Source organism: Semicossyphus pulcher, unplaced genomic scaffold (assembly GCF_022749685.1).
Source record: "Semicossyphus pulcher isolate SPU_LCO1_2020_fin unplaced genomic scaffold, fSemPul1.0.p SCAF_55, whole genome shotgun sequence".
NCBI lineage: Eukaryota > Metazoa > Chordata > Actinopteri > Labriformes > Labridae > Semicossyphus > Semicossyphus pulcher.
The window spans coordinates 81815-107551 of record NW_027211732.1 but is presented as its reverse complement, the minus strand read 5'-3'; the positions used below and the strand labels follow the sequence as shown (position 1 = coordinate 107551).

General features: G+C 39.8%; 1 protein-coding gene and 1 pseudogene across 1 annotated transcript; one reads left to right on the top strand and one right to left on the bottom strand.

The window, feature by feature from the left end:
* Positions 1-9682: 9682 nt before the first annotated feature.
* On the bottom strand, positions 9683-16367 carry LOC138609625 (sclerostin domain-containing protein 1-like; annotated as a pseudogene).
* A 5190-nt stretch (positions 16368-21557) lies between these two features.
* Positions 21558-25669, top strand: ssr2 (signal sequence receptor, beta). Its single transcript, XM_069682230.1, has 6 exons — positions 21558-21606; positions 22656-22816; positions 23254-23352; positions 24776-24884; positions 24967-25044; positions 25205-25669. Exons 2-6 carry the CDS (start codon positions 22656-22658, stop codon positions 25313-25315), a joined length of 558 nt encoding a protein of 185 aa, XP_069538331.1. The 5' UTR covers positions 21558-21606; the 3' UTR covers positions 25316-25669.
* The last annotated feature ends 68 nt before the right edge of the window (positions 25670-25737 follow it).

Below are 25737 nucleotides of genomic sequence, written 5' to 3'. Positions count from 1 at the left end.
ACTGTGTTAGACTATATTAAACTGTTAGCCTATATTAAACTGTGTTAGTGTATATTAAACTGTTAGACTATATTAAACTGTTAACCTACATTAAACTGTGTTAGACTATATTAAACTGTTAGCCTACATTAAACTGTGTTAGTGTATATTAAACTGTTAGCCTACATTAAACTGTGTTAGACTATATTAAACTGTTAGCCTATATTAAACTGTGTTAGTGTATATTAAACTGTTAGACTATATTAAACTGTGTTAGACTATATTAAACTGTGTTAGACAATATTAAACTGTTAACCTACATTTAACTGTGTTAGACTATATTAAACTGTGTTAGTGTATATTAAACTGTTAGCCTATATTAAACTGTGTTAGTGTATATTAAACTGTTAGCCTATATTAAACTGTGTTAGTGTATATTAAACTGTTAGCCTACATTAAACTGTTAACCTACATTAAACTGTGTTAGACTATATTAAACTGTTAACCTACACTAAACTGTGTTAGACAATATTAAACTGTTAGCCTGCATTAAACTGTGTTAGTGTATATTAAACTGTTAGACTATATTAAACTGTGTTAGACTATATTAAAATGTTAAACTATATTAAACTGTGTTAGACTATATCAAACTGTTAAACTATATTAAACTGTTAGACTATATTTAACTGTTAGACTACATTAAACTGTGTTAGCTTATATTAAAATGTTAAACTATATTAAACTGTGTTAGACTAAACTGTTAGACTACATTAAACTGTATTAGCCTACATTAAACTGTTAGACTACATTAAACTGTGTTAGACAATATTAAACTGTTAGCATACATTAAACTGTGTTAGCCTATATTAAACTGTTAGACTACATTAAACTGTGTTAGACAATAATAAACTGTTAGACTGCATTAAACTGTTAAACTATATTAAACTGTCAGCCTATATTAAACTGTGTTAGACTATATTGAACTGTTAGCCTATATTAAACTGTGTTAGACTATATTGAACTGTCAGCCTATATTAAACTGTGTTAGACTATATTGAACTGTTAGCCTATATTAAACTGTGTTAGACTATATTGAACTGTCAGCCTATATTAAACTGTGTTAGACTATATTAAACTATCAGCCTATATTAAACTGTGTTAGACTATATTGAACTGTTAGTCTATATTAAACTGTGTTAGACTATATTGAACTGTCAGCCTATATTAAACTGTGTTAGACTATATTAAACTATCAGCCTATATTAAACTGTGTTAGACTATATTGAACTGTCAGCCTATATTAAACTGTCAGCCTATATTAAACTGTGTTAGACTATATTGAACTGTTAGCCTACATTAAACTGTCAGCCTATATTAAACTGTGTTAGACTATATTGAACTGTTAGCCTACATTAAACTGTCAGCCTATATTAAACTGTGTTAGACTACATTAAACTGTTAAACTATATTAAACTGTCAGCCTATATTAAACTGTGTTAGACTATATTGAACTGTTAGCCTACATTAAACTGTCAGCCTATATTAAACTGTGTTAGACTATATTGAACTGTCAGCCTATATTAAACTGTCAGCCTATATTAAACTGTTAGCCTACATTAAACTGTGTTAGACTATATTAAACTGTGTTGGACTATATTTAACTGTTTGACTACATTAAACTGTGTTAGCCTATATTAAACTGTGTTAGACCATATTAAACTGTAAAACTATATCAAACTGTGTTAGACTAAACTGTTAGACTACATTAAACTGTGTTAGACTATATTAAACTGTTAGCCTATATTAAACTGTGTTAGTGTATATTAAACTGTTAGCCTACATTAAACTGTGTTAGACTATATTAAACTGTTAACCTACATTAAACTGTGTTAGACAATATTAAACTGTTAGCCTGCATTAAACTGTGTTAGTGTATATTAAACTGTTAGACTATATTAAACTGTGTTAGACTATATTAAAATGTTAAACTATATTAAACTGTGTTAGACTATATCAAACTGTTAAACTATATTAAACTGTTAGACTATATTTAACTGTTAGACTACATTAAACTGTGTTAGCTTATATTAAAATGTTAAACTACATTAAACTGTGTTAGACAATATTAAACTGTTAGCATACATTAAACTGTGTTAGCCTATATTAAACTGTTAGACTACATTAAACTGTGTTAGACAATAATAAACTGTTAGACTGCATTAAACTGTTAAACTATATTAAACTGTCAGCCTATATTAAACTGTGTTAGACTATATTGAACTGTTAGCCTATATTAAACTGTGTTAGACTATATTGAACTGTCAGCCTATATTAAACTGTGTTAGACTATATTGAACTGTTAGTCTATATTAAACTGTGTTAGACTATATTGAACTGTCAGCCTATATTAAACTGTGTTAGACTATATTAAACTATCAGCCTATATTAAACTGTGTTAGACTATATTGAACTGTTAGTCTATATTAAACTGTGTTAGACTATATTGAACTGTCAGCCTATATTAAACTGTGTTAGACTATATTGAACTGTTAGTCTATATTAAACTGTGTTAGACTATATTGAACTGTCAGCCTATATTAAACTGTGTTAGACTATATTAAACTATCAGCCTATATTAAACTGTGTTAGACTATATTGAACTGTTAGTCTATATTAAACTGTGTTAGACTATATTGAACTGTCAGCCTATATTAAACTGTGTTAGACTATATTAAACTATCAGCCTATATTAAACTGTGTTAGACTATATTGAACTGTCAGCCTATATTAAACTGTCAGCCTATATTAAACTGTGTTAGACTATATTGAACTGTTAGCCTACATTAAACTGTCAGCCTATATTAAACTGTGTTAGACTATATTGAACTGTCAGCCTATATTAAACTGTCAGCCTATATTAAACTGTTAGCCTACATTAAACTGTGTTAGACTATATTAAACTGTGTTGGACTATATTTAACTGTTTGACTACATTAAACTGTGTTAGCCTATATTAAACTGTGTTAGACCATATTAAACTGTAAAACTATATCAAACTGTGTTAGACTAAACTGTTAGACTACATTAAACTGTGTTAGACTATATTAAACTGTTAGCCTATATTAAACTGTGTTAGTGTATATTAAACTGTTAGCCTACATTAAACTGTGTTAGACTATATTAAACTGTTAACCTACATTAAACTGTGTTAGACAATATTAAACTGTTAGCCTGCATTAAACTGTGTTAGTGTATATTAAACTGTTAGACTATATTAAACTGTGTTAGACTATATTAAAATGTTAAACTATATTAAACTGTGTTAGACTATATCAAACTGTTAAACTATATTAAACTGTTAGACTATATTTAACTGTTAGACTACATTAAACTGTGTTAGCTTATATTAAAATGTTAAACTATATTAAACTGTGTTAGACTAAACTGTTAGACTACATTAAACTGTATTAGCCTACATTAAACTGTTAGACTACATTAAACTGTGTTAGACAATATTAAACTGTTAGCATACATTAAACTGTGTTAGCCTATATTAAACTGTTAGACTACATTAAACTGTTAGACTACATTAAACTGTGTTAGACAATAATAAACTGTTAGACTACATTAAACTGTTAAACTATATTAAACTGTCAGCCTATATTAAACTGTGTTAGACTATATTGAACTGTCAGCCTATATTAAACTGTCAGCCTATATTAAACTGTGTTAGACTATATTGAACTGTTAGCCTACATTAAACTGTCAGCCTATATTAAACTGTGTTAGACTATATTGAACTGTTAGCCTATATTAAACTGTCAGCCTATATTAAACTGTTAGCCTACATTAAACTGTGTTAGACTATAATATACTGTGTTGGACTATATTTAACTGTTTGACTACATTAAACTGTGTTAGCCTATATTAAACTATGTTAGACTATATTAAACTGTTAAACTATATTAAACTGTGTTAGACTATATAAAACTGTTAGACTATATTAAACTGTGTTAGACTATATTGAACTGTTAGACTGCATTAAACTGTGTTAGACTATATTGAACTGTTAGACTACATTAAACTGTGTTAGACTATATTGAGCTGTTAGACTACATTAAACTGTGTTAGACTATATTAAACTGTTATACTACATTAAACTGTTAGACTACATTAAACTGTGTTAGACTATATTGAGCTGTTAGACTACATTAAACTGTGTTAGACTATATTAAACTGTTAGCCTACATTAAACTGTGTTAGACTATATTGAACTGTTAGCCTACATTAAACTGTGTTAGACTATATTAAACTCTTTGCCTACATTAAACTGTTAGACTATATTGAGCTGTTAGACTATATTAAACTGTTAGACTATATTGAGCTGTTAGACTATATTAAACTGTTAACCTACATTAAACTGTGTTAGACTATATTGAACTGTTAGCCTACATTAAACTGTGTTAGACTATATTAAACTGTCAGCCTACATTAAACTGTGTTAGACTATGGGCCGGTTTCACAGACAAGGCTTTGATGCCTGATGTTGCCTGTTGTTGCCTGATGATGCCTGTTGTTGCCAGATGATGCCTGATGATACCTGTTGTTGCCTGTTGTTGCCTGATGATACCTGATGATGCCTGTTGTAGCCTGATGATGCCTGTTGTTGCCCGATGATGCCTGTTGTTGCTCGATGATACCTGATGATGCCTGATGATGCCTGTTGTTGCCCGATGATGCCTGTTGTTGCTCGATGATACCTGATGATGCCTGTTGTTGCCTGTTGTTGCCTGATGATGACTGCTGTTGCCTGTTGTTGCCTGATGATGCCTGTTGTTGCCAGATGATGCCTGATGTTGCCTGTTGTTGCCTGATGATGCCTGTTGTTGCCAGATGATGCCTGATGTTGCCTGTTGTTGCCTGATGATGCCTGTTGTTGCCAGATGATGCCTGATGTTGCCTGTTGTTGCCTGATGATGCCTGTTGTTGCCAGATGATACCTGATGATGCCTGTTGTTGCCTGTTGTTGCCTAATGATGCATGTTTTTGCCTGTTGTTGCCTGATGATACCTGTTGTTGCCTGTTGTTGCCTGTTGTTGCCAGACGATGCCTGATGTTGCCTGATGTTGCCTGTTGTTGCCTAATGATGCATGTTTTTGCCTGTTGTTGCCTGATGATACCTGTTGTTGCCTGATGATACCTGATGATGCCTGTTGTTGCCTGATGATACCTGATGATGCCTGTTGTTGCCAGATGATGCCTGATGTTGCCTGTTGTTGCCTGATGATGCTTGCTGTTGCCAGATGATGCCTGATGTTGCCTGTTGTTGCCTGTTGTTGCCTGATGATGCCTGATGATACCTGTTGTTGCCTGTTGTTGCCAGACGATGCCGGATGTTGCCTGTTGTTGCCTGATGATGCCTATTGTTGCCTGATGATGCCTGTTGTTGCCAGATGATGCCTGATGTTGCCTGTTGTTGCCTGATGATGCCTGTTGTTGCCAGATGATGCCTGATGTTGCCTGTTGTTGCCTGTTGTTGCCAGATGATGCCTGATGATGCCTGTTGTTGCCTGTTGTTGCCAGACGATGCCTGATGTTGCCTGTTGTTGCCTGATGATGCCAGATGATGCCTGATGTTGCCTGTTGTTGCCTGATGATGCCTGTTGTTGCCAGATGATGCCTGTTGTTGCCTGATGATGCCTGTTGTTGCCAGATGATGCCTGATGTTGCCTGTTGTTGCCTGATGATGCCTGTTGTTGCCCAATGATGCCTGATGATGCCTGTTGTTGCCTGTTGTTGCCAGACGATGCCTGATGTTTCCTGTTGTTGCCTGATGATGCCTGATGAGCTGTAATCTAAGAGCATGTTGGCGGATGTTTCCAGAAGGATGAGATCATCCACAGAACAAGGCTATCGAGTACTGCTCAAGCCTTCTGTATTGTTACCTGACACCTGATGAGGAACAAACAGCACGTCCTTTATGTTCCCCTGTCTGCAGGCTGTGTGTAACAACACGAGCCTCGTGGATGGGAAACCCTGTATCCTTAATGTGTTCAGTAATGGACCATCAGAGAGCTACTGTAACATTTCCAGCTATTACTGCTGAGCTCCTAATGAGCAGTGATGTAATAGACGCTCCTTACTCTCACTCTTTAACTTTAATGTAACTTTTTCCCCAGGGTCAGGGTTAGCCCAATACCTTTCTGTGTGACACAGGTGTTCAGGAAGGTGGAGTGTTTGGTAAAGAAAGTTTCACTCTTTGAAAGTGGTGGAGGGAGGAGGATGAACCCAAGCTGATGAGCCTCCTGAACAACACCTGTCTCCCTACCTGATTTGTTTGTTTGGCATTTAAGTGTCATTAGGAACCGACTGATCTTCTGTAATGTTAGGGTTTAACCTTCACCCCAAACCACTGAGTGACAAAGAGGTCATTCACCAAACATCTCTGCTGCTGTACAAACCTAACTGACCTCAGTGATCTTTTACAGCACACTCTCTTAAAACACTTCAGGACATCACTTATAAACTCCTACTTAAAAATAAACTTTTCCTGCAGAAAACCATGGCCTCAGACTTGAAGGTGTTGACTCTCATTCCAACAGCTCACAATCGGCTGCAAAGCGCCCCAGTGCCTGCTAGAGATCAGAGCTAGTTGAAGCCAACGGAACCACGTCATCTGCAAAAAGCACAGATGAAGTTCTGACACTCTCCTCCTCTGACCGCACCTGGAAATCCAGATACAAACTTTGCAGATTCCAACACCCAGCAGAAAAGGGACTTTATGTCATGGACAGAGAATTCACTTTGAAGGCTTTTACAACCATTTAAACTGCTTCATTATCTGACAAAGAGCCACAGAGTGGTGCTTACTTTTACACCGTCACAACTAATTCCGAATCAGGAAAGTCAGATCATTTAAGTTGCCATGAAAAACAAAATGAGTCAGCCCCATACTGAAGTGATGTTATTCATTCTTTTAGCAACAGCTTTATAATTAGACGTAGAGAAGGAAGGCGTGTGATCCCTGCATGTCTTTGTCTGACGAGGTTTTCTGAGCGTTCCTCCTCCAACATCCTGCCTGAAAGAGAAGCACAGGTGTGTCTGCAGCACAGAGATTAACCTCTCTTTGACTGTTTCAATCTTTTGACTAAAGAGCACACATGAAGACAGACATCCAGCAGCAGGAACCTTTCACAGCTTCAGGCCTCAGGACTTTGACTAAATGGACCTTTGTATCTTTCTATTTCAGTCTTTTTGAGCGTGTTTGCAGAAGAAGAATTTCTGCAGCGTTTCATGTGGCTTCACCCTCTCTTTGATGTGAACAATAAAACTAGATGGCCTGCTCATATGATTCATAGTATAGGAAAAGGAAGATTAACACATTGGGAATAGGGCTTTATAAAGTGTCTGTAACTTACAGAAGCACAATAATATCTCAACCTGATTTACTGCTGCTTGTTCTGGTCTGGATTGTTACGACTTCACTTCCTAACTTGTGATGTTCCCAGCAGTGTCTCTGAGCTGTAATCCTTTCAGATCCATGTGAACTCTGCAGGAAGAGACGTGAGATTGTTGTGCTCAAATACAGACAGTTCTCTCTGTAAAGGTCAGATGTTGATATTGTCAATTATCAATGGACACTTAATTATAGTATGTATGGAGGTTTGCTGAAATAAGAGCTGAATGTGCTGCAAACAGACAGCAGATGTCACATTCACTGGGTGAAGTGATGGAGGGACCAGACTGACACAGTTCAGTGCTCTTTATATCCACATTGTGTCAGTATGCCTGACTGAACTGCAGCATCTGACCACCTGACTAATATCTAATATATATAATAATATCTAACACGGTGATGCCTACATTACAGCTGACACTTCACCAATCCACCTGTTGACCTCCCTCTCCCATCTTACTGTCATTTTAGATTCTGTCCATGAAGAATTAAAAACTGAATCAGTGAGCGAGACCCCTGATGGAGGTCATCACTGACCGAAAGTGTCTGACTTTGTGCCGAGGATGCAGACACAGGTCTCACTTTGGTTATAAAGGGAGCCGATGGCTCGTAGCAGCAGCCATGATATCTCATAATAAACCTCAAACCCCCCAGCAGCCCTGCGAGGGTAAAGAGTTGGTTCCAAAGTCAGGAAAAAGACACATCATCCAACCTTCCTCTGCAGGTAACTTCCTCTTCCTGTTGTCCTGAAGGTGATTCTATTCACAGCTTTCACTGTGACTAACATGAGCGGATACACAAGACAATGAGGAGTCTTAACATGTTACCACAGCTGGAACCCGCCCAACCAGCCTGGAGGGGAGGTTTCCCTTCAAAATAAAACAAAACATTAAAGAGGTATGGTTTCCCTTCAAAATAAAACAAAGCAAAAAAAGGGTTATGGTTTCCCTTCAAAATAAAACAAAGCATAAAAGAGGTATGGTTTCCCTTCAAAATAAAACAAAGCAAAAAAAGAGGTATGGTTTCCCTTCAAAATAAAACGAAGTTATGAAGTGTATGAAAGAGTTTCATCACTGACGAGTGTTGTTTGAACTTCCTGTCTGTATGCCTGCAGCTTTAAGACATAAAAACACAAACTCAGTTTTCTTTTTAAATTTTTATTTCAGAAAAATAAAAATAAAAAAGAACTGTTCTGGTAGAATAAATAACATAAGACTTGCTCTGAAAAACCCATAAAATGTATAACCCATATATTCACACTATAGACTATCTAAGCATCACTGTGTCATAAAAATGTCACATTTATGAATCATGTTAACTTTATTTTCTATATTGCTCTCATCCTTGAGTCTCTGAGTTATGTTGACTTTTATTGTTTATATTTGTACAAGAAGAAGGTAAAACAAAATATACAATCCAGCCTCCTGCACAGAAACGTGGCTACAACTACAGATGTTAAAAGTAAAACCACCCGCCCTCTGAGATACATGAAACCAATAACATCATGTTTCCTGTCACAAACAAGCATCCTGTACAGAAACTGTGTCTTTATTTCACAAAAGTCCCTCCATACCACTCTTCAGTGAAGTCTTCACTCATAAAACCTCTTCCAGGTGAGAATGGAACTGGATCACTGGACCACACATCTTCTGTTTGTCTAACAGGATAAACATGTTCTTCAGATACCTTTAGAGGTATTCTTCAGTAAAGTTTAGCAGAGCCAGACTAGCTCTTTCCCTTTGCTTCCAGTCCTTATGCTAAGCTAGGCTAACCTGGCATAACTCCCAGTCAGAGCCACACTGACACACATGAAAAAGATTTGATCTTTTTACTATGACAACAGCTAACATGCTGAACTTTTCCCAGACATGTGACAGTACCTTATCCACAGAGTCTACACTAATTAAACGCTAGTTATCAGAAGTTACTAATTACACGTCTATCAGCCTACCTTTCAATATTATTGAACTACTATTAAATATTATCTAGTTTTTTATTTGCTCACTCACAATTTATCCCAACCCTGATGAAAGCAGGAGTAGCTTATTTCCTCTGTACCTACAGAACTACGGTTTACTGCAGGACTACAGAACTACAGGACTACAGTTTACCGAAGGACAACAGTTTACTGTAGAACTACAGGACAACAACACTACAGAACTAAAGGACTACGATTAATTGCAGGGCTACAGAACTACAAGACAACAGGTTACTGCAGGTGTACAGGACTACAGGACTGGTTTAGTCTTAGTTGTCAGACTGGGTCCGGGCTGAGTACTCCGGGGGGGCGCCTTTCGCTGACTCTTCCTCTGTTTGTGGATTGACGTGTCTTTGTGTCCCGAATCATTCTGGTCTCTGGAGTACCTCTTACACCTGCAGGATGTCACCACAGTGATCTTGTAGGTCCTGGAGGTGCCGTCCTGGCACTGCAGCCTGATCCGCTGGGTCCTGGTCCGGTCGATGACACAACGCCACTCCTGGGCATCATGGCGGCTCCAGTACCTCCCGTTGTAAGCCCCGCCCCCAATCCAGTTGGGCAGCAGGTGGGCGGGAAGACACTCCCCCGCGCAGACCAGTTCTTTGATGGGGTTGCTGCTGGTGCACTGACCATCTGAGATGTACTTCGTCGACCGGAGCTCCCTGCAGCCCACCTGGCTCTGGTCCGGACCTAAGACACAGAAACTGAATCATATTAATGCAGAGTTCTTCATTTATTTGAGTCCTTGACCACCCGCTGGACCACCTACTCTTCAGCTGGTACAAAATGCTGCAGCACGTGTGCTGACAAGAACTAGGAAGAGAGATCACATCTCTCCTGTATTAGCCTCTCTGCACTGGCTTCCTGTAAAATCTAGAATAGAATTTAAAATCCTTCTTCTTACTTACAAAGCTCTTAATGGTCAGGCACCAACATATCTTAAAGAGCTCATAGTGCCATATTACCCCTCTAAAACATTGCGCTCCCAGGATGCAGGCCTGCTTGTGGTACCTAAAGTCTCTAAAAGTACTATGTGATGTAAAGCCTTCACTTATCAGGCCCACTCCTATGAAATAATCTACCAGTCGGGGTCCGGGAGGCAGACACCCTCTTTCCTTTTAAGATTAGGCTTAAAACTTTCTGTTTAGTCCATGGGCCCAGACCCAACATTTAACATATTGGTACCATCTGGCTGGGCAAATTCTAGTTGTGATTTTTTGATTCCTATGCATCCCCAGATTATGTTTTGATATGATAGACCTTGCTGACTGGCAGTTTATTTGTGGTTATCACCTCTTAACCCTTATGCTTCAGAAACAAAAAGTTCCTCTGAGACTGTTAGCAAACAAAAAAGTCCACATCAAAGAAACTGCCATAAAATTAAAATATATTCATATTTTTTTCCACTTTCACTGAATGAAATTGTTTCGCCTGCTTCAGTCCAGTTCCAATTAAAGTTCTGTAAATTCATATTTTTCTTGTGTTCATGAACAGGACTGAAACTACTGAAAAGATTCCATTCGCATGATGGATTCATGTTGGTCTCTGTAAATAATAATAATAATGCTCTAGACCTGCTCTGATTGTGCAGTGTCCTCAGATAACTTTAGGATTTGAAGATATGAACATTTAAGTTGATTATTTGATTGATTTAATTGATTTATCTATGATTTATGATGATTTAATCTATTTATCTACAATTATTACACCCTGCACCTGCTCACACATCACTTCACATTTACTCAACATCAAAGATAAAAAAAAACAGGACAGTAAAAGCACAGAGCTGTATGAACATTAACCCTCTACTTTGGTGTGTACCTATAGATGATATGCTGGTATGTACCGAAACACAACATGCTGGTGTGTACCTATAGATGATATGCTGGTGTGTACCTAAAGACAACATGCTGGTGTGTACCTATAGATGATATGCTGGTGTGTACCTAAAGACACCATGCTGGTGTGTACCTAAAGACAACATGCTGGTGTGTACCTATAGATGATATGCTGGTGTGTACCTAAGACAACATGCTGGTGTGTACCTATAGATGATATGCTGGTATGTACCTAAAGACAACATGCTGGTGTGTACCTAAAGACAACATGCTGGTGTGTACCTAAGACAACATGCTGGTGTGTACCTAAAGACAACATGCTGGTGTGTACCTATAGATGATATGCTGGTGTGTACCTAAAGACAACATGCTGGTGTGTACCTATAGATGATATGCTGGTGTGTACCTAAAGACACCATGCTGGTGTGTACCTATAGATGATATGCTGGTGTGTACCTAAAGACAACATGCTGGTGTGTACCTATAGATGATATGCTGGTGTGTACCTAAAGACACCATGCTGGTGTGTACCTATAGATGATATGCTGGTGTGTACCTATAGATGATATGCTGGTGTGTACCTAAAGACAACATGCTGGTGTGTACCTATAGATGATATGCTGGTGTGTACCTAAAGACACCATGCTGGTGTGTACCTATAGATGATATGCTGGTGTGTACCTATAGATGATATGCTGGTGTGTACCTAAAGACAACATGCTGGTGTGTACCTATAGATGATATGCTGGTGTGTACCTAAAGACAACATGCTGGTGTGTACCTATAGATGATATGCTGGTATGTACCTAAAGACAACATGCTGGTGTGTACCTATAGATGATATGCTGGTGTGTACCTAAAGACACCATGCTGGTGTGTACCTAAAGACAACATGCTGGTGTGTACCTATAGATGATATGCTGGTGTGTACCTAAAGACAACATGCTGGTATGTACCTATAGATGATATGCTGGTGTGTACCTAAAGACACCATGCTGGTGTGTACCTATAGATGATATGCTGGTGTGTACCCAAAGACAACATGCTGGTATGAACCTATGGATCATATGCTGGTGTGTACCTAAAGACACCATGCTGGTGTGTACCTATAGATGATATGCTGGTGTGTACCTATAGATGATATGCTGGTGTGTACCTAAAGACAACATGCTGGTGTGTACCTATAGATGATATGCTGGTGTGTACCTAAAGACACCATGCTGGTGTGTACCTATAGATGATATGCTGGTGTGTACCTATAGATGATATGCTGGTGTGTACCTAAAGACAACATGCTGGTGTGTACCTATAGATGATATGCTGGTGTGTACCTAAAGACAACATGCTGGTGTGTACCTATAGATGATATGCTGGTATGTACCTAAAGACAACATGCTGGTGTGTACCTATAGATGATATGCTGGTGTGTACCTAAAGACACCATGCTGGTGTGTACCTAAAGACAACATGCTGGTGTGTACCTATAGATGATATGCTGGTGTGTACCTAAAGACAACATGCTGGTATGTACCTATAGATGATATGCTGGTGTGTACCTAAAGACAACATGCTGGTGTGTACCTATAGATGATATGCTGGTGTGTACCTAAAGACACCATGCTGGTGTGTACCTAAAGACAACATGCTGGTGTGTACCTATAGATGATATGCTGGTATGTACCTAAAGACAACATGCTGGTGTGTACCTAAAGACAACATGCTGGTGTGTACCTATAGATGATATGCTGGTGTGTACCTATAGACACCATGCTGGTGTGTACCTAAAGACAACATGCTGGTGTGTACCTATAGATGATATGCTGGTGTGTACCTAAGACAACATGCTGGTGTGTACCTAAAGACAACATGCTGGTGTGTACCTATAGATGATATGCTGGTGTGTACCTAAAGACAACATGCTGGTGTGTACCTATAGATGATATGCTGGTGTGTACCTAAAGACACCATGCTGGTGTGTACCTATAGATGATATGCTGGTGTGTACCTAAAGACAACATGCTGGTGTGTACCTATAGATGATATGCTGGTATGTACCTAAAGACAACATGCTGGTGTGTACCTATAGATGATATGCTGGTGTGTACCTAAAGACACCATGCTGGTGTGTACCTAAAGACAACATGCTGGTGTGTACCTATAGATGATATGCTGGTATGTACCTAAAGACAACATGCTGGTGTGTACCTAAAGACAACATGCTGGTGTGTACCTATAGATGATATGCTGGTGTGTACCTATAGACACCATGCTGGTGTGTACCTAAAGACAACATGCTGGTGTGTACCTATAGATGATATGCTGGTGTGTACCTAAGACAACATGCTGGTGTGTACCTAAAGACAACATGCTGGTGTGTACCTATAGATGATATGCTGGTGTGTACCTAAAGACAACATGCTGGTGTGTACCTATAGATGATATGCTGGTGTGTACCTAAAGACACCATGCTGGTGTGTACCTATAGATGATATGCTGGTGTGTACCTAAAGACAACATGCTGGTGTGTACCTATAGATGATATGCTGGTATGTACCTAAAGACAACATGCTGGTGTGTACCTATAGATGATATGCTGGTGTGTACCTAAAGACACCATGCTGGTGTGTACCTAAAGACAACATGCTGGTGTGTACCTATAGATGATATGCTGGTGTGTACCTAAAGACAACATGCTGGTATGTACCTATAGATGATATGCTGGTGTGTACCTAAAGACAACATGCTGGTGTGTACCTATAGATGATATGCTGGTGTGTACCTAAAGACACCATGCTGGTGTGTACCTAAAGACAACATGCTGGTGTGTACCTATAGATGATATGCTGGTGTGTACCTAAAGACACCATGCTGGTGTGTACCTAAAGACAACATGCTGGTGTGTACCCAAAGACAACATGCTGGTATGAACCTATGGATCATATGCTAGATATATGGTCAGGCTCTGAGGTACGCAAAGCCCTCAAGCTCTTGGACACAACAAAAGCTGCATGTCCTGATAAACTGGAGCCATACTTTTTAAAGTTTCTAATGTTCTTAGGTCTCTAATGTCATTCCTCTCATTTGGAAATCTGCCTTTGTCCTTCCCCCTTTTAAAGGGGGTGACCCTAGTGCTCTTAATAATTACAGGCCAATCTCTAAATTGTCTGTCCTGGCTAAGGTGTTGGAATCACTTGTCAGTGCTCAACTTAAAGAATTTTTTTACCTCTAACAATGTTTTATCTGACCACCAATCTGGTTTCATGAAAAATCACTGCACAACTTTAGCAGCTCTTAAAGTACTGTATTAAATGATTTTATAGAATGTATAGATAACAAGCAGCATTGTGCTGCCCTTTTTATTGACCTTTCCAAAACATTTGACACGGTTGACCATACAATACTCAAACAAAGACTGATTAGTGCTGGATTATCTGAACATACGGTCAGTTGGTTTAACAACCAACTAACAAACAGATCTCAGTGTGGGCAGGCAGAAGGGTGCATTTCTAGCTCTCTTACAGCAACCAAAGAAGTCCCTCAGAGGTCAGTCCTGGGACCACTCCTATTAATTCTTTATATCTATAACATCAATCAAAATGTTCTACGCTGATGACACTGTAATTCATTGCTCAGCATCCACTCCAGACCAGGCTCTCTCCCAGTTACAACTTGTGGTTAATACTGTTCAACAAAATTATTACATACTCAAACTTGTTTTAATAAAACTAAAGTCATGCTGTTCTCAAATACAAAATCAAGGCCACTAAACCCTCCTTCAATCTGTACATTCCAGGGTACACAGACTGAGTATGTCTCAATATCAATATGTTGCTATTTTAATTGATGAATCTCTCTCTTTTACACCACATATTCAGCAGTTGGTGAAAAGATTAAAACTTGAAATGGGTTTCTACTTCAGAATCAAATCCTGCCTTTCCTTTGGGTCTTAAAAAAGACTTTTATGTCTGTGCTGGACTCTGGTGATGTTTTATACTTGCAGGCCTCTTCCCAAAGCTTATATGCTCTGGACACTGTGTATCATGGAGCACTGAGGTTCATCACAAATTTTAAAGCCGTCACTCATCACTGTTTGCTGAATGCACGTCTGTATGGATGGTCTCCTTTGTCCACACGTAGACTCAAACACTGGCGTATTCCTATTTACAAGTCTATCTTAGGTATGCTTCTCTCGTACCTTTTTAAATACATCAGTCAGAAAAGTGCAGGAGCTTATAGTCTTCGATCCCAGGACCTTTTCTTACTGTCTGTCCCAAAGGTCAGAACTGAACTGGGGAAAAAGGCATGTAAATTTGCTGCTCCCTTTACTTGGAACTAATTACAAAAAGACCTGGAGTTAAAGGAACTGGTCTCATTGGATGCTTTTAAGGTGCTCTTGAATAACTTAGATAGCAGATATATCTGGCTGTAGATGTTCTGCGTGAGATATTTATGATTGTGGTTGATTTAGACAAAGTTTGACTGGTTTCACTTGTTATTTCATGTATTTTATTGTATTATAGTCATGTACTCTGTTATGTTTGTGTGTACGGCTGCTCATTGTTTGTCTGAAACTTTGTTAATGTGCTGCTGCCAGTCTCGGCCAGGACACTACTGAAAAAGAGATCTTTAATCTCAAGAGCTTTTTCCTGGTTAAATAAATGTTAAATAAAATAAAACTTAAAAACTTCAATAAAAATATAATCTATTGAACTGTCTGTCTGATCATTATTAAACTGTCTGTCTGAACATTATTGAACTGTTTGTTTAATATATGTATTCACACACACACACACACACACACACACACGTATACACAGTCTATGGTCAACACTCATTCACAGCACTTTAAAAGGTGTACAAAATTAACCTCTTAATGATGTACATGTTGTGTTCTACATCACTACGTACACCTGAACTCACCAGTGCGCGTGGCGTCGTGTGGTCGCCTCCCGCCATTCCTCGCCTGGTTCAAGTCTTCCTGAAACGGTTCGTCCTGGGTCTCCTGGACCGGGTCAGAAGTGATGGACTCTGTGGCGTCATTGTGAACAGCTGAGCTGCATGTGCTTAGCAGCAGAAGGAGCGTGACGAGCGGGAATCCACCTGCAGGACGGAGCATGATGCACACCTCTCTGACCTGAGAGAATCACACCTGTCTGACCTGAGAGCTGCTGTCAGGGACTTCACCTGAGGAGTGACTCACCTGCTGCTGCTGCAGCTTTATATATCCTCCACTGTAGAGCTTTATCAATGAACAGGGCGGGAACACCTGGAGGAAAACGTGCTCACCTGAAGGGGGGGGGGCTGTGTTCCTTTGTCAGTAAACTATGATGATTTATGTTACATAAAAACATATGAACGTTTGTCTGTGCAGTCAGTAAATCATTTCTGCATTTATCAAGGACTGCATCATTATCTTTAAATTCATAATCCTGTGCAACAGAAGTTCGTACTACGTTATAACTGTCAATACTACTGTCAGTGTAACTGCCACCATCACACCTTGCCGACTTCTGTTAATAACTATTGTAATATAGTTTTTTTCTATTAGGCACGGTCTCTTTTGCATTAATGAATACAGCAGTGGCAGCGCGCACATCTCCAAACTATGTTACAAAATATTGTTTCTGGTGCATGGTAGAAAAAATAACTTTAATGTGGGTCACGGTCTGTGAGTGCCGGAGCGTTCGTTTTTCTCTTTTGCATTAAGCCATACACTTTATATTTCCACCTATATTTGAGTTGTTTTTTGTATTTCTCTCATTTTGTACAGTATTTTTGAAACTATCTGGCGCTAGAATTTCCTTCAGGATTAATAAAATTCTATCTTATCTTAGTACAGGTTGGTCAGCTACAGTTTCTCTTTCACAGTTAAAATGTGAAAGTTCTCCATATAAACTCTTTATCTGAAACACGTTTTAATAATAATTCACTTGTTTCACTGAGGGAATTTTCATGAAACATCCTGAGTGATATTTTTTATGAAGCAGGCACAGTTTGAGTATTCAGACATGAAGTTTGTGTTTCAGTGATGAACAGAAAATTAAACAAACTGTGACATCATCATTGAATCTTCAACCACATGTTAGATTGTCCTCAGTTCATCTTCTCTCTCCTCTTCATCTTCAACAGCAGCAGACGGTGGAGTGACTGACCAGACCAGTGTCTAACAGGTAACACAGGAGGCTGTTTGTCTCCACCTGGTGGGAAAAAGATCAGCATGTTTTCTCTGAATTATTCCAAATATCATGAAAGGTCCTTAAACGCTGCACAAAGGATTAATAACAGCAAGTAAATGATCAGTTATTTTGTCTGTAAGTCCATCAGCTGATCAATCAATCAATCAATCAATCAATCAAATTTTATTTGTATAGCGCCAAATCATAACCAGGGTTATCTCGAGACACTTTACAGAAAGAGCAGGTCTAGACCGACTCTTTGTTCTGTTACTTAAAGAGAGGCCCAACATCAATCCACCATGAGTAGCACTTAGCAATTCGGCACATTGGCAGAAAAACTTCCTTTAACAGGCAGAAACCTCGAGCAGAACCAGACTCATGTTGAACAGCCATCTGCCTCAACTGGATGGGCCGAGAATGGGATAGAAGGAGATGCAGGATAGAGACAGGCAGAGAGAGCAACAACAACATATGTTCTTGTTACCACAACAACATATGTCCTTGTTACATGAACAACAACAGACACATACTTATGGTTACAATGCCAATAATAGTGGTAGACTAGGGTGAAGATTGGCTAAATAAATAAATAAATAAATAAATTAGCGAGAGAAGCAGAGTAATGATAAAGGCTGAGGTAATCGTAATTGTAACAGTTGAAGTCAACAGGTCTACTATTAGCATTAGCAGCAACAATAATGATACTATGGGGAAGGCTGATGTTAGTAGTTGTTGCAGTCGAGCAGGTCCACAGCAGCAAGTGGTCTGCAGCAACGATCCTCAGGAACCTTCAAGACAAGGGAGCACAAGAACTCCCGGGAAGATATGTGGTTAGTAATGTTAATGGGACCAGAAGATACAGAGTTAATGAGCTGCATTAATATGACAGAGAGAGAGAGAGAGAGAGAGAGAGAGAGAGAGAGTCAGAGAGTCAGAGAGAGAGAGAGAGAGAGGAGCTTGGTGTGTCAGATCCCCCCGGCAGTCTAAACCTATAGCAGCATAACTATGGGCTAGTCCAAGCCTGAGCCAGCCCTAACTATAAGCTTTGTCAAAGAGGAAAGTTTTAAGTCTACTCTTAAAAGAAGAGAGGGTGTCTGCCTCCCGGACCTTGACTGGTAGATTGTTCCAGAGGAGGGGGGCCTGGTAATTGAAGGCTCTACCTCCAACACTACTCTTAGAGACTTTAGGTACCACAAGCAGGCCTGCATCCTGGGAGCGCAATGTTCTAGAGGGGTAATATGGCACTATGAGCTCTTTAAGATATGATGGTGCCTGACCATTAAGAGCTTTGTAAGTAAGAAGAAGGATTTTAAATTCTATTCTAGATTTTACAGGAAGCCAGTGCAGAGAGGCTAATACAGGAGAGATGTGATCTCTCTTCCTAGTTCTTGTCAGCACACGTGCTGCAGCATTTTGTACCAGCTGCAGAGTTTTTAGTGACTTATTAGGGCAGCCTGATAGTAACGAGTTACAATAATGCAGCCTGGAAGTAACAAATGCATGGACTAGTTTTTCTGCATCGTTTTGAGACAAGATGTGTCTGATGTTTGTTGCGAAGATGAAAGAAGGCTGTCCTTGATATTTGTTTTATGTGGGAGATGAAGGACATATCCTGATCAAACAGAACTCCCAGATTCCTAACAGTAGTGCTGGATGCCAGGCTGATGCCATCTAGGGCAGCTATATCATTAGAGAAAGAATCTCTGAGGTGTTTTGGGCCGAGCACAATAACTTCAGTTTTGTCTGAATTAAGTAGCAGAAAGTTTCTAGTCATCCAGATCTTTATGTCCTTAAGGCATGCTTCTAGTTTAGATAGCTGATTGGTTTGGTCTGGCTTCATTGATAAGTATAATTGAGTATCATCTGCATAACAATGAAAATTAATGGAGTGTTTCCTCATGATATTACCCAGAGGAAGCATATATAAGGTAAAAAGAATCGGTCCGAGCACAGAACCTCGTGGAACTCCATGACTAACTTTGGTTTGCATAGAGGACACATCATGAACATTAACAAACTGAGATCGATCTGATCAATAAGATTTAAACCAACTTAGTGCAGATCCTGTAATGAACATTAACTGTTCTAGTCTCTGTAACAGGATGTGATGGTCTATCGTGTCGAAAGCGGCACTAAGATCTAACAGGACGAGTACAGAGAGAAGTCCTCTGATAACACTCACAAAGCTTCAGCTCAACATTATCAGTTTTAATTAGATTAACCACAGAAAGCTGAGGACTCCTACTCCTGTACGGGGACTTACATACACAGGTACAGGTGTTAAGTCTTACCAATGACTATAGATGGACAACGCGTCTCCATCTGCTCCCATTGTACGTAATTGATGCCAAAACAGCCCCTGTGATAGGCGCTGCCATCTTGTGATGGTGATGTCATACGGAGCCAGAGTCTGCTCAGTAGAGATCGGCGAGTGAAGCGGCCGTAGCCACTTCCGCTAACCCAAACACACACTTAACTTACTGGAAAAACAGCAAGGATCCCGCACGCCGGCGTGTTTAACAGCAGAACAGCTTCTTGTGTTGGTCTGAGGTTAAAGTTCACAGGTATGGAAACTTCAATGACTGTAGTGATTGTTTTAGTTACATTTCTACACGCGGATCGTCCTCCGCTCTGCTCACCCAGAACTGATCGGCTGCAGGAGCCTAATTTGTCAACAGAGCTGTCAATCATCATTTTGACAGCATCAAATAACTAATTAAAAGTAAACTTGTCAGAAAAATGAACACTTGGACATAAATCAGCAGGATAAGAACTAACTATAATGACAGAAACCATGTTGGAGAAAAATGTATCCGGCGTGTATTTTGATTTTATAGTTTGACCCATGTCCCATCTGTTAACATGGAAGAGGCGGGCTTTATGAGCTATACTGCAGCCAGTCAGCAGGGGGCACCCAAAATGTTTTGGCTTCACTTTTAGGGAGCTGTCATGTTGTCCATCTTTTTACACAGTCTATTGGGCTGCTTCCCAAGGCTGCTTCCCAAGTCTCTTATTTGATAGCTCCTCGCTCCTCGCTCCTCGCCCGAACCGGAAGTAGTTCAGGAGCCGCCATATTGTGGACCGTCTCAAAGCTCTTATCGCTGCTTGGAGGTGCGAGCAGTGAGGAGGGAGTTCCGAGGAGCGATAAGCAAGGATACATGAGAGCAGCCTCCACGGAAGTCTTTTACTGGGCTTCATATCGCAGAGAGGAAGAAGCGGACCTTAAAACAGACTTTACAGGGCGCCTTGAAACCGACTATAAACAATGTCGGTATAATGAGTTGGTATCTGACGACCTGAGATCGTTTAGAACGAAATATTGATCATAACTTGTCGTAAAATATATAAAATGCAGTGAATAACTGCAGATTTGATTTGTTTTCTGGGTCAACATCTTAGTAAAAATAAAAAGCAGCAAAAACAGATTCATTTCTATTAAATTGAATCTAAAGAAATACCTCTCGTCATGATCAGTTATTTTCCTGCTAACTTTTATTACAGATGAATGAATGAATGTTCATGTGTACAGACACAAACAGCTGTTAAAGCAGACTGACAGCTGATCCAGCTATGATCACCTGACGCGATGATCACAAACGAACGTCGCAGCACGAGATGCTTCATCGGAAAGGAAGTTTCATGTCTCTTAAAAAACATTCCCTCGTTTCCTCTCTCCTCTCCTGGTTTCCTCTCTCCTCTCTTGGTTTCCTCGCGTCTCTCCATGCATTTCTGGTGGGAGGGACTAAGACGCAAGTGAAAGACACAAGTGAAGGAAACATGGATGCAATTTAAGAGACTTGGGAAGCAGCCTGGGTCTTACATACACAGGTACAAGTGTTATATCTTGTGTTTAGTCTATTTGTCCATAGGCTGTAATTTAAAGTTAAAATAAAGTGACTGAAAATAGTTATTGATAATCAATTTGCCCATAGACTGTATATAAGCCTTAACACCTACAGGGTGCTGGCACAGCCAGAACAAACACGTATTCAGATTCTATCTAATCAGCTAAAACAAAGAAGTCATTAGAGGAAGAAGCTCCGCTCCGGGACACCAGGGGGCAGTGCGCTGTCTGCACACTTCCGTAGGTACACGTCATGCAAACAGCAGCTTTAAGCTTCTGAGCATGCGCGGAACCAACTCCTTCAACACCAGCAGTCTGAAGAGAAGCAGTGAACGGTAAGAGTCTGTCCTTTTTATCTGTTTAAACTTAACAAACTGCAGTAATGTGGAGATTAAATGTGTGATAATTATTAACATCAACATCTCTAACCGTGTAAATGGTATTTAATGTACCTGTTTGTAACGTTATCGCTGTTTTAGAGTCATTAGTGTCGTTAAGTATGTGAGTCTGTTTTGTCCACGTAAGCGTCAGAAACAGAGATCAGCTCTGAGACTCAAATTCACCTTAAAGGTTATTAACATTTAATCTGCTCATAAACACTGTTCAAAAACGAGCTTCATTTAGGTTAGTTAACTTTAAATCTAGATTAAATATCTGTTATAATGCTAGCTCCTCTGGTAGCTAACTGTTAGCAGAACATTTTTAAATAAAGCTTTAGTCTCATTTTCTTCACTGAAAACAAAAGTTTTACAGTTTCAGTTTTATTACAGAAACGTTTCAAGTCAAACTCTTAAGATCAACGGGTTTACCTTTGAGCTAAATCACAGCTCCTGAAGCTTCTTCATCGACAGACTCGCATCAGCCTGTAGTGCTCTGAAGGTCCACTGACTCTGGACCTGTAGACCCCCAGAGTCCTTAGTTTGGGCCTCTGATCCGGGTCCCTATAGACTCTGAAGGTCCACTGACTCTGGACCTGTAGACCCCCAGAGTCCTTAGTTTGGGCCTCTGATCCGGGTCCCTATAGACTCTGAAGGTCCACTGACTCTGGACCTGTAGACCCCCAGAGTCCTTAGTTTGGGCCTCTGATCCGGGTCCCTACAGACTCTGAAGGTCCACTGACTCTGGACCTGTAGACCCCCAGAGTCCTTAGTTTGGGCCTCTGATCCGGGTCCCTACAGACTCTGAAGGTCCACTGACTCTGGACCTGTAGACCCCCAGAGTCCTTAGTTTGGGCCTCTGATCAGGGTCCCTACAGGACTGGACTCTGTGGACCCTCAGTCAGGTGTCTGGGGTGTCGGCAGACTCTGAGCTAACCATGTTTAATCTCACAAGTTCTTCATGTGTAGTAGATCTTTTTATTAACTGTGTTGTGTTTTGTCTCCAGATGCTGAAGATGCTGAATGTGGTTCTGGTCCTGGCCCTTCTGGGTCTGGGTTCAGGGGAAGAAGGAGCCCGTCTGCTGGCCTCAAAGTCTCTGCTGAACCGCTATGCTGTGGAGGGTCGAGACTTGACGCTGCAGTACAACGTCTACAACGTGGGCTCCAGGTGTGAACCGTTGGAGTTAAAACTATGAATAATTACAGTTAAATGTCACTGTAAAAAGTGACTTCAGGTTCCTATAGAGGATGTCATTGTAAAATTAACAGTGAGCCATGATGTTCATATGAAATCAGAATGACCCTAGAAATAATACAAATGTGACTTTTAAAGAAAAAATAAAGTTTATTTAATGTTAGTTTGTGACATTAATCAGACGTTTATTAATTTTACAGCTGACTGGACGATTACATGTTTCATAACGTGATAATAACATGACACACACATACTGTATAATCACAACTCTGTTTCTGCTCTAACATGAACTGAATGTCCTCTTCTTTCACTCTCTCTGTCTGACTGTTTTATATGTCTGTCCCTCACTCTCTCTCTGTACAACCTGTCTCTCTCTCTCTTACTCTCTGTATCACCTGTCTGCATGTCAGTGCTGCTCTGGAGGTGGAGCTGTCTGATGACTCCTTTCCTCCTGAGGACTTCGGGATCGTTTCTGGGATGCTGAATGTGAAATGGGACAGAATTGCTCCGTATCCTTCAAAATAAAAGTCTTAATAATCCTTTCACCCTTCAGGAGCTGCAGGGTCAGTGTGATGGTAGTTAAACTCTGACATGTCATCAACACACCTGTACCTCCGGTGACTTCACTGTGATAACAGACTGTTAAGGCAAATGTACTCTGAAGAGTTAATGTTACAGACAGGTGAACCTACAGCACAGAGAGTGTGCAGGTGGATGTTCGATATGGAAGCAAATCTGTCTCACCAGACTTTGAAATTTTAAAGCTTTTGAATTTCAAGCACTGAATTTTCTTGCATTGAAATTCTGTATCTGATTTAAGGGTTAGGGTTAACCCTTAACCCTTAACCCTTAACCCTAACCCTAGCCGATCAGGTTACGCCCTGCTGGTCATGTGTTGCATGGCTTAGTCAGGGAGTTCCCTGCAAATGTGCAGCAAGATAACGTAGAAAGAAAATCCAAAAGAGTTCATGACAGTTACTTCTGGAGACGTTTTTGTCATATGTGCACGTCACTGCTCTGGCATCATAAAAACAGGCTGAGATCACCTTTGCAACCACAGCCGCACACAGCAGAACATCACAAGTTAATACAAACTCCAGTTGACCAGGTAGTGTTTCCGTGGCATATCGTTATTTTAAGAAAGCATAGCATAAGCAGAGACGACACGTTTGTAGCGACCAGCGGCGTGGCGAGTGTACGGTTCACTGTGTCATGTAATGTTGTCAACAGAAATATGTGTTTCTCACAATGTCTCAAAAGACACAGATTAATTAATGAGATAAAGCAGCAAAGATGTCGAGTCGTTTAGTTCCTGGACTAAGCCATGCAACCCATGACCAGCGGGGTGTAACCTGATTGGCTGGATGTTGGTTTGATCTGAGACACAATCGATTGGTCTTCCTTGGTCTCTGAATGTTTTAACTCGTATTTTGGGATCTGAATTTCACCCACCAAATTTGAGCACCTGCATTTTTATTATTTGAAGTTTTTATAGCTTGAATTTTTGAACATTGAAAAATAAAAGTGAAAATGAGTTACTGAATGGTAAGAGTTGAATTCAGAGGCAAAAAATTCAGATACATATTTTCAATGCAAGAAAATTAAGTGATTGAAATTCAAAGGCTTTAAAATCTCTAAGTCTGGTGAGACAGATTGACTTTCATAGACACACACACACACACACACACACACACACAGAACATAAAGAAGATTTTGAAATGACACAAATGTATTATATTACTGTAAATTGTCATTAAAGGTCCCTAAATGCAGCATGAAGGATAAACAGCAGCTTGTAAATGTTCATTGTCTGTAAGTTCATCAGAGCTGCAGCTCAACATTATCAGTTTAGATTAAACACAGAGAGCTAGTAACAATTTCATCATGAATGTGTTTATCTTTAAACGATCAAATCTTAACTGATGACCTCAGAGCGAGTAATGTCTCTCACACTGTGGTGCTGCGCCCCCTAAAGGCCGGATACTTCAACTTCACCTCTGCCTCAGTCAGCTACCTGGCCCAGGAGGGCGGCCAAGTCGTGGTAAAAGCAGTTTACTAACCAGTTAATTATGAAGTTAACGTGTAAAGATGAAGTGACACTAAAGAGTCTTTCCCTCCTGCAGGTTGGGTACACCAGCGCCCCGGGACAGGGAGGCATCCTGGCGCAGAGGGAGTTCGACCGTCGCTTCTCCCCACACTATGTAAGTTTCTCACAGCGAGGGATTCGAACTCTGCAGTCGATTGAATCAGAATCAGAAATACTTTATTTATCCCCGGGGGGAAATTCGGGAACACACTGTGTTTTAATAAAGAAAAGACGTTTCTGTTCTTCACTTTTTTTTTTTTTTTGTTCTTTTGCAGCTGGACTGGGCTGCATTCGGCGTCATGACTCTTCCGTCCATCGGCATCCCGCTGCTCCTCTGGTACTCTAGCAAGAGGAAGTACGACTCCCCGAAGGCCAAGAAGAACTGAGACCATGCTGCTCAGAGAGGGGGGGGTGATGGGTGGGGGTTGAAGGGTTCAGGGGGTCTGTCAGGAGCTTAATTACCCATATTGGGGTGAAAGTTGAAATAAACACAGCGACCAAGAAAAGTGACATTTGATGAAACAAGCAGCGAAAAAAGCTTTAATCCGCTTCAACGTGTTTTCTTAACCATGAATATAAACTCTGAAACAGCAGCAGTTCTTTCTGTAACATGGTCATACGATGTGTTTCTGTACTAAAGATTTGACGTGTTTCTAATGAACTTAACTCAGAAGGGAAGTGAGAAGCTGGTTGTTGAACTTCTAAATAAGTTAATAAAATCGAGCTGTTTTTTTTCTAAAGCTGTCTCAGATCATGTCAGTTTGTGTAACTTTACATACATGACACATACATTGCGCATACATGACAT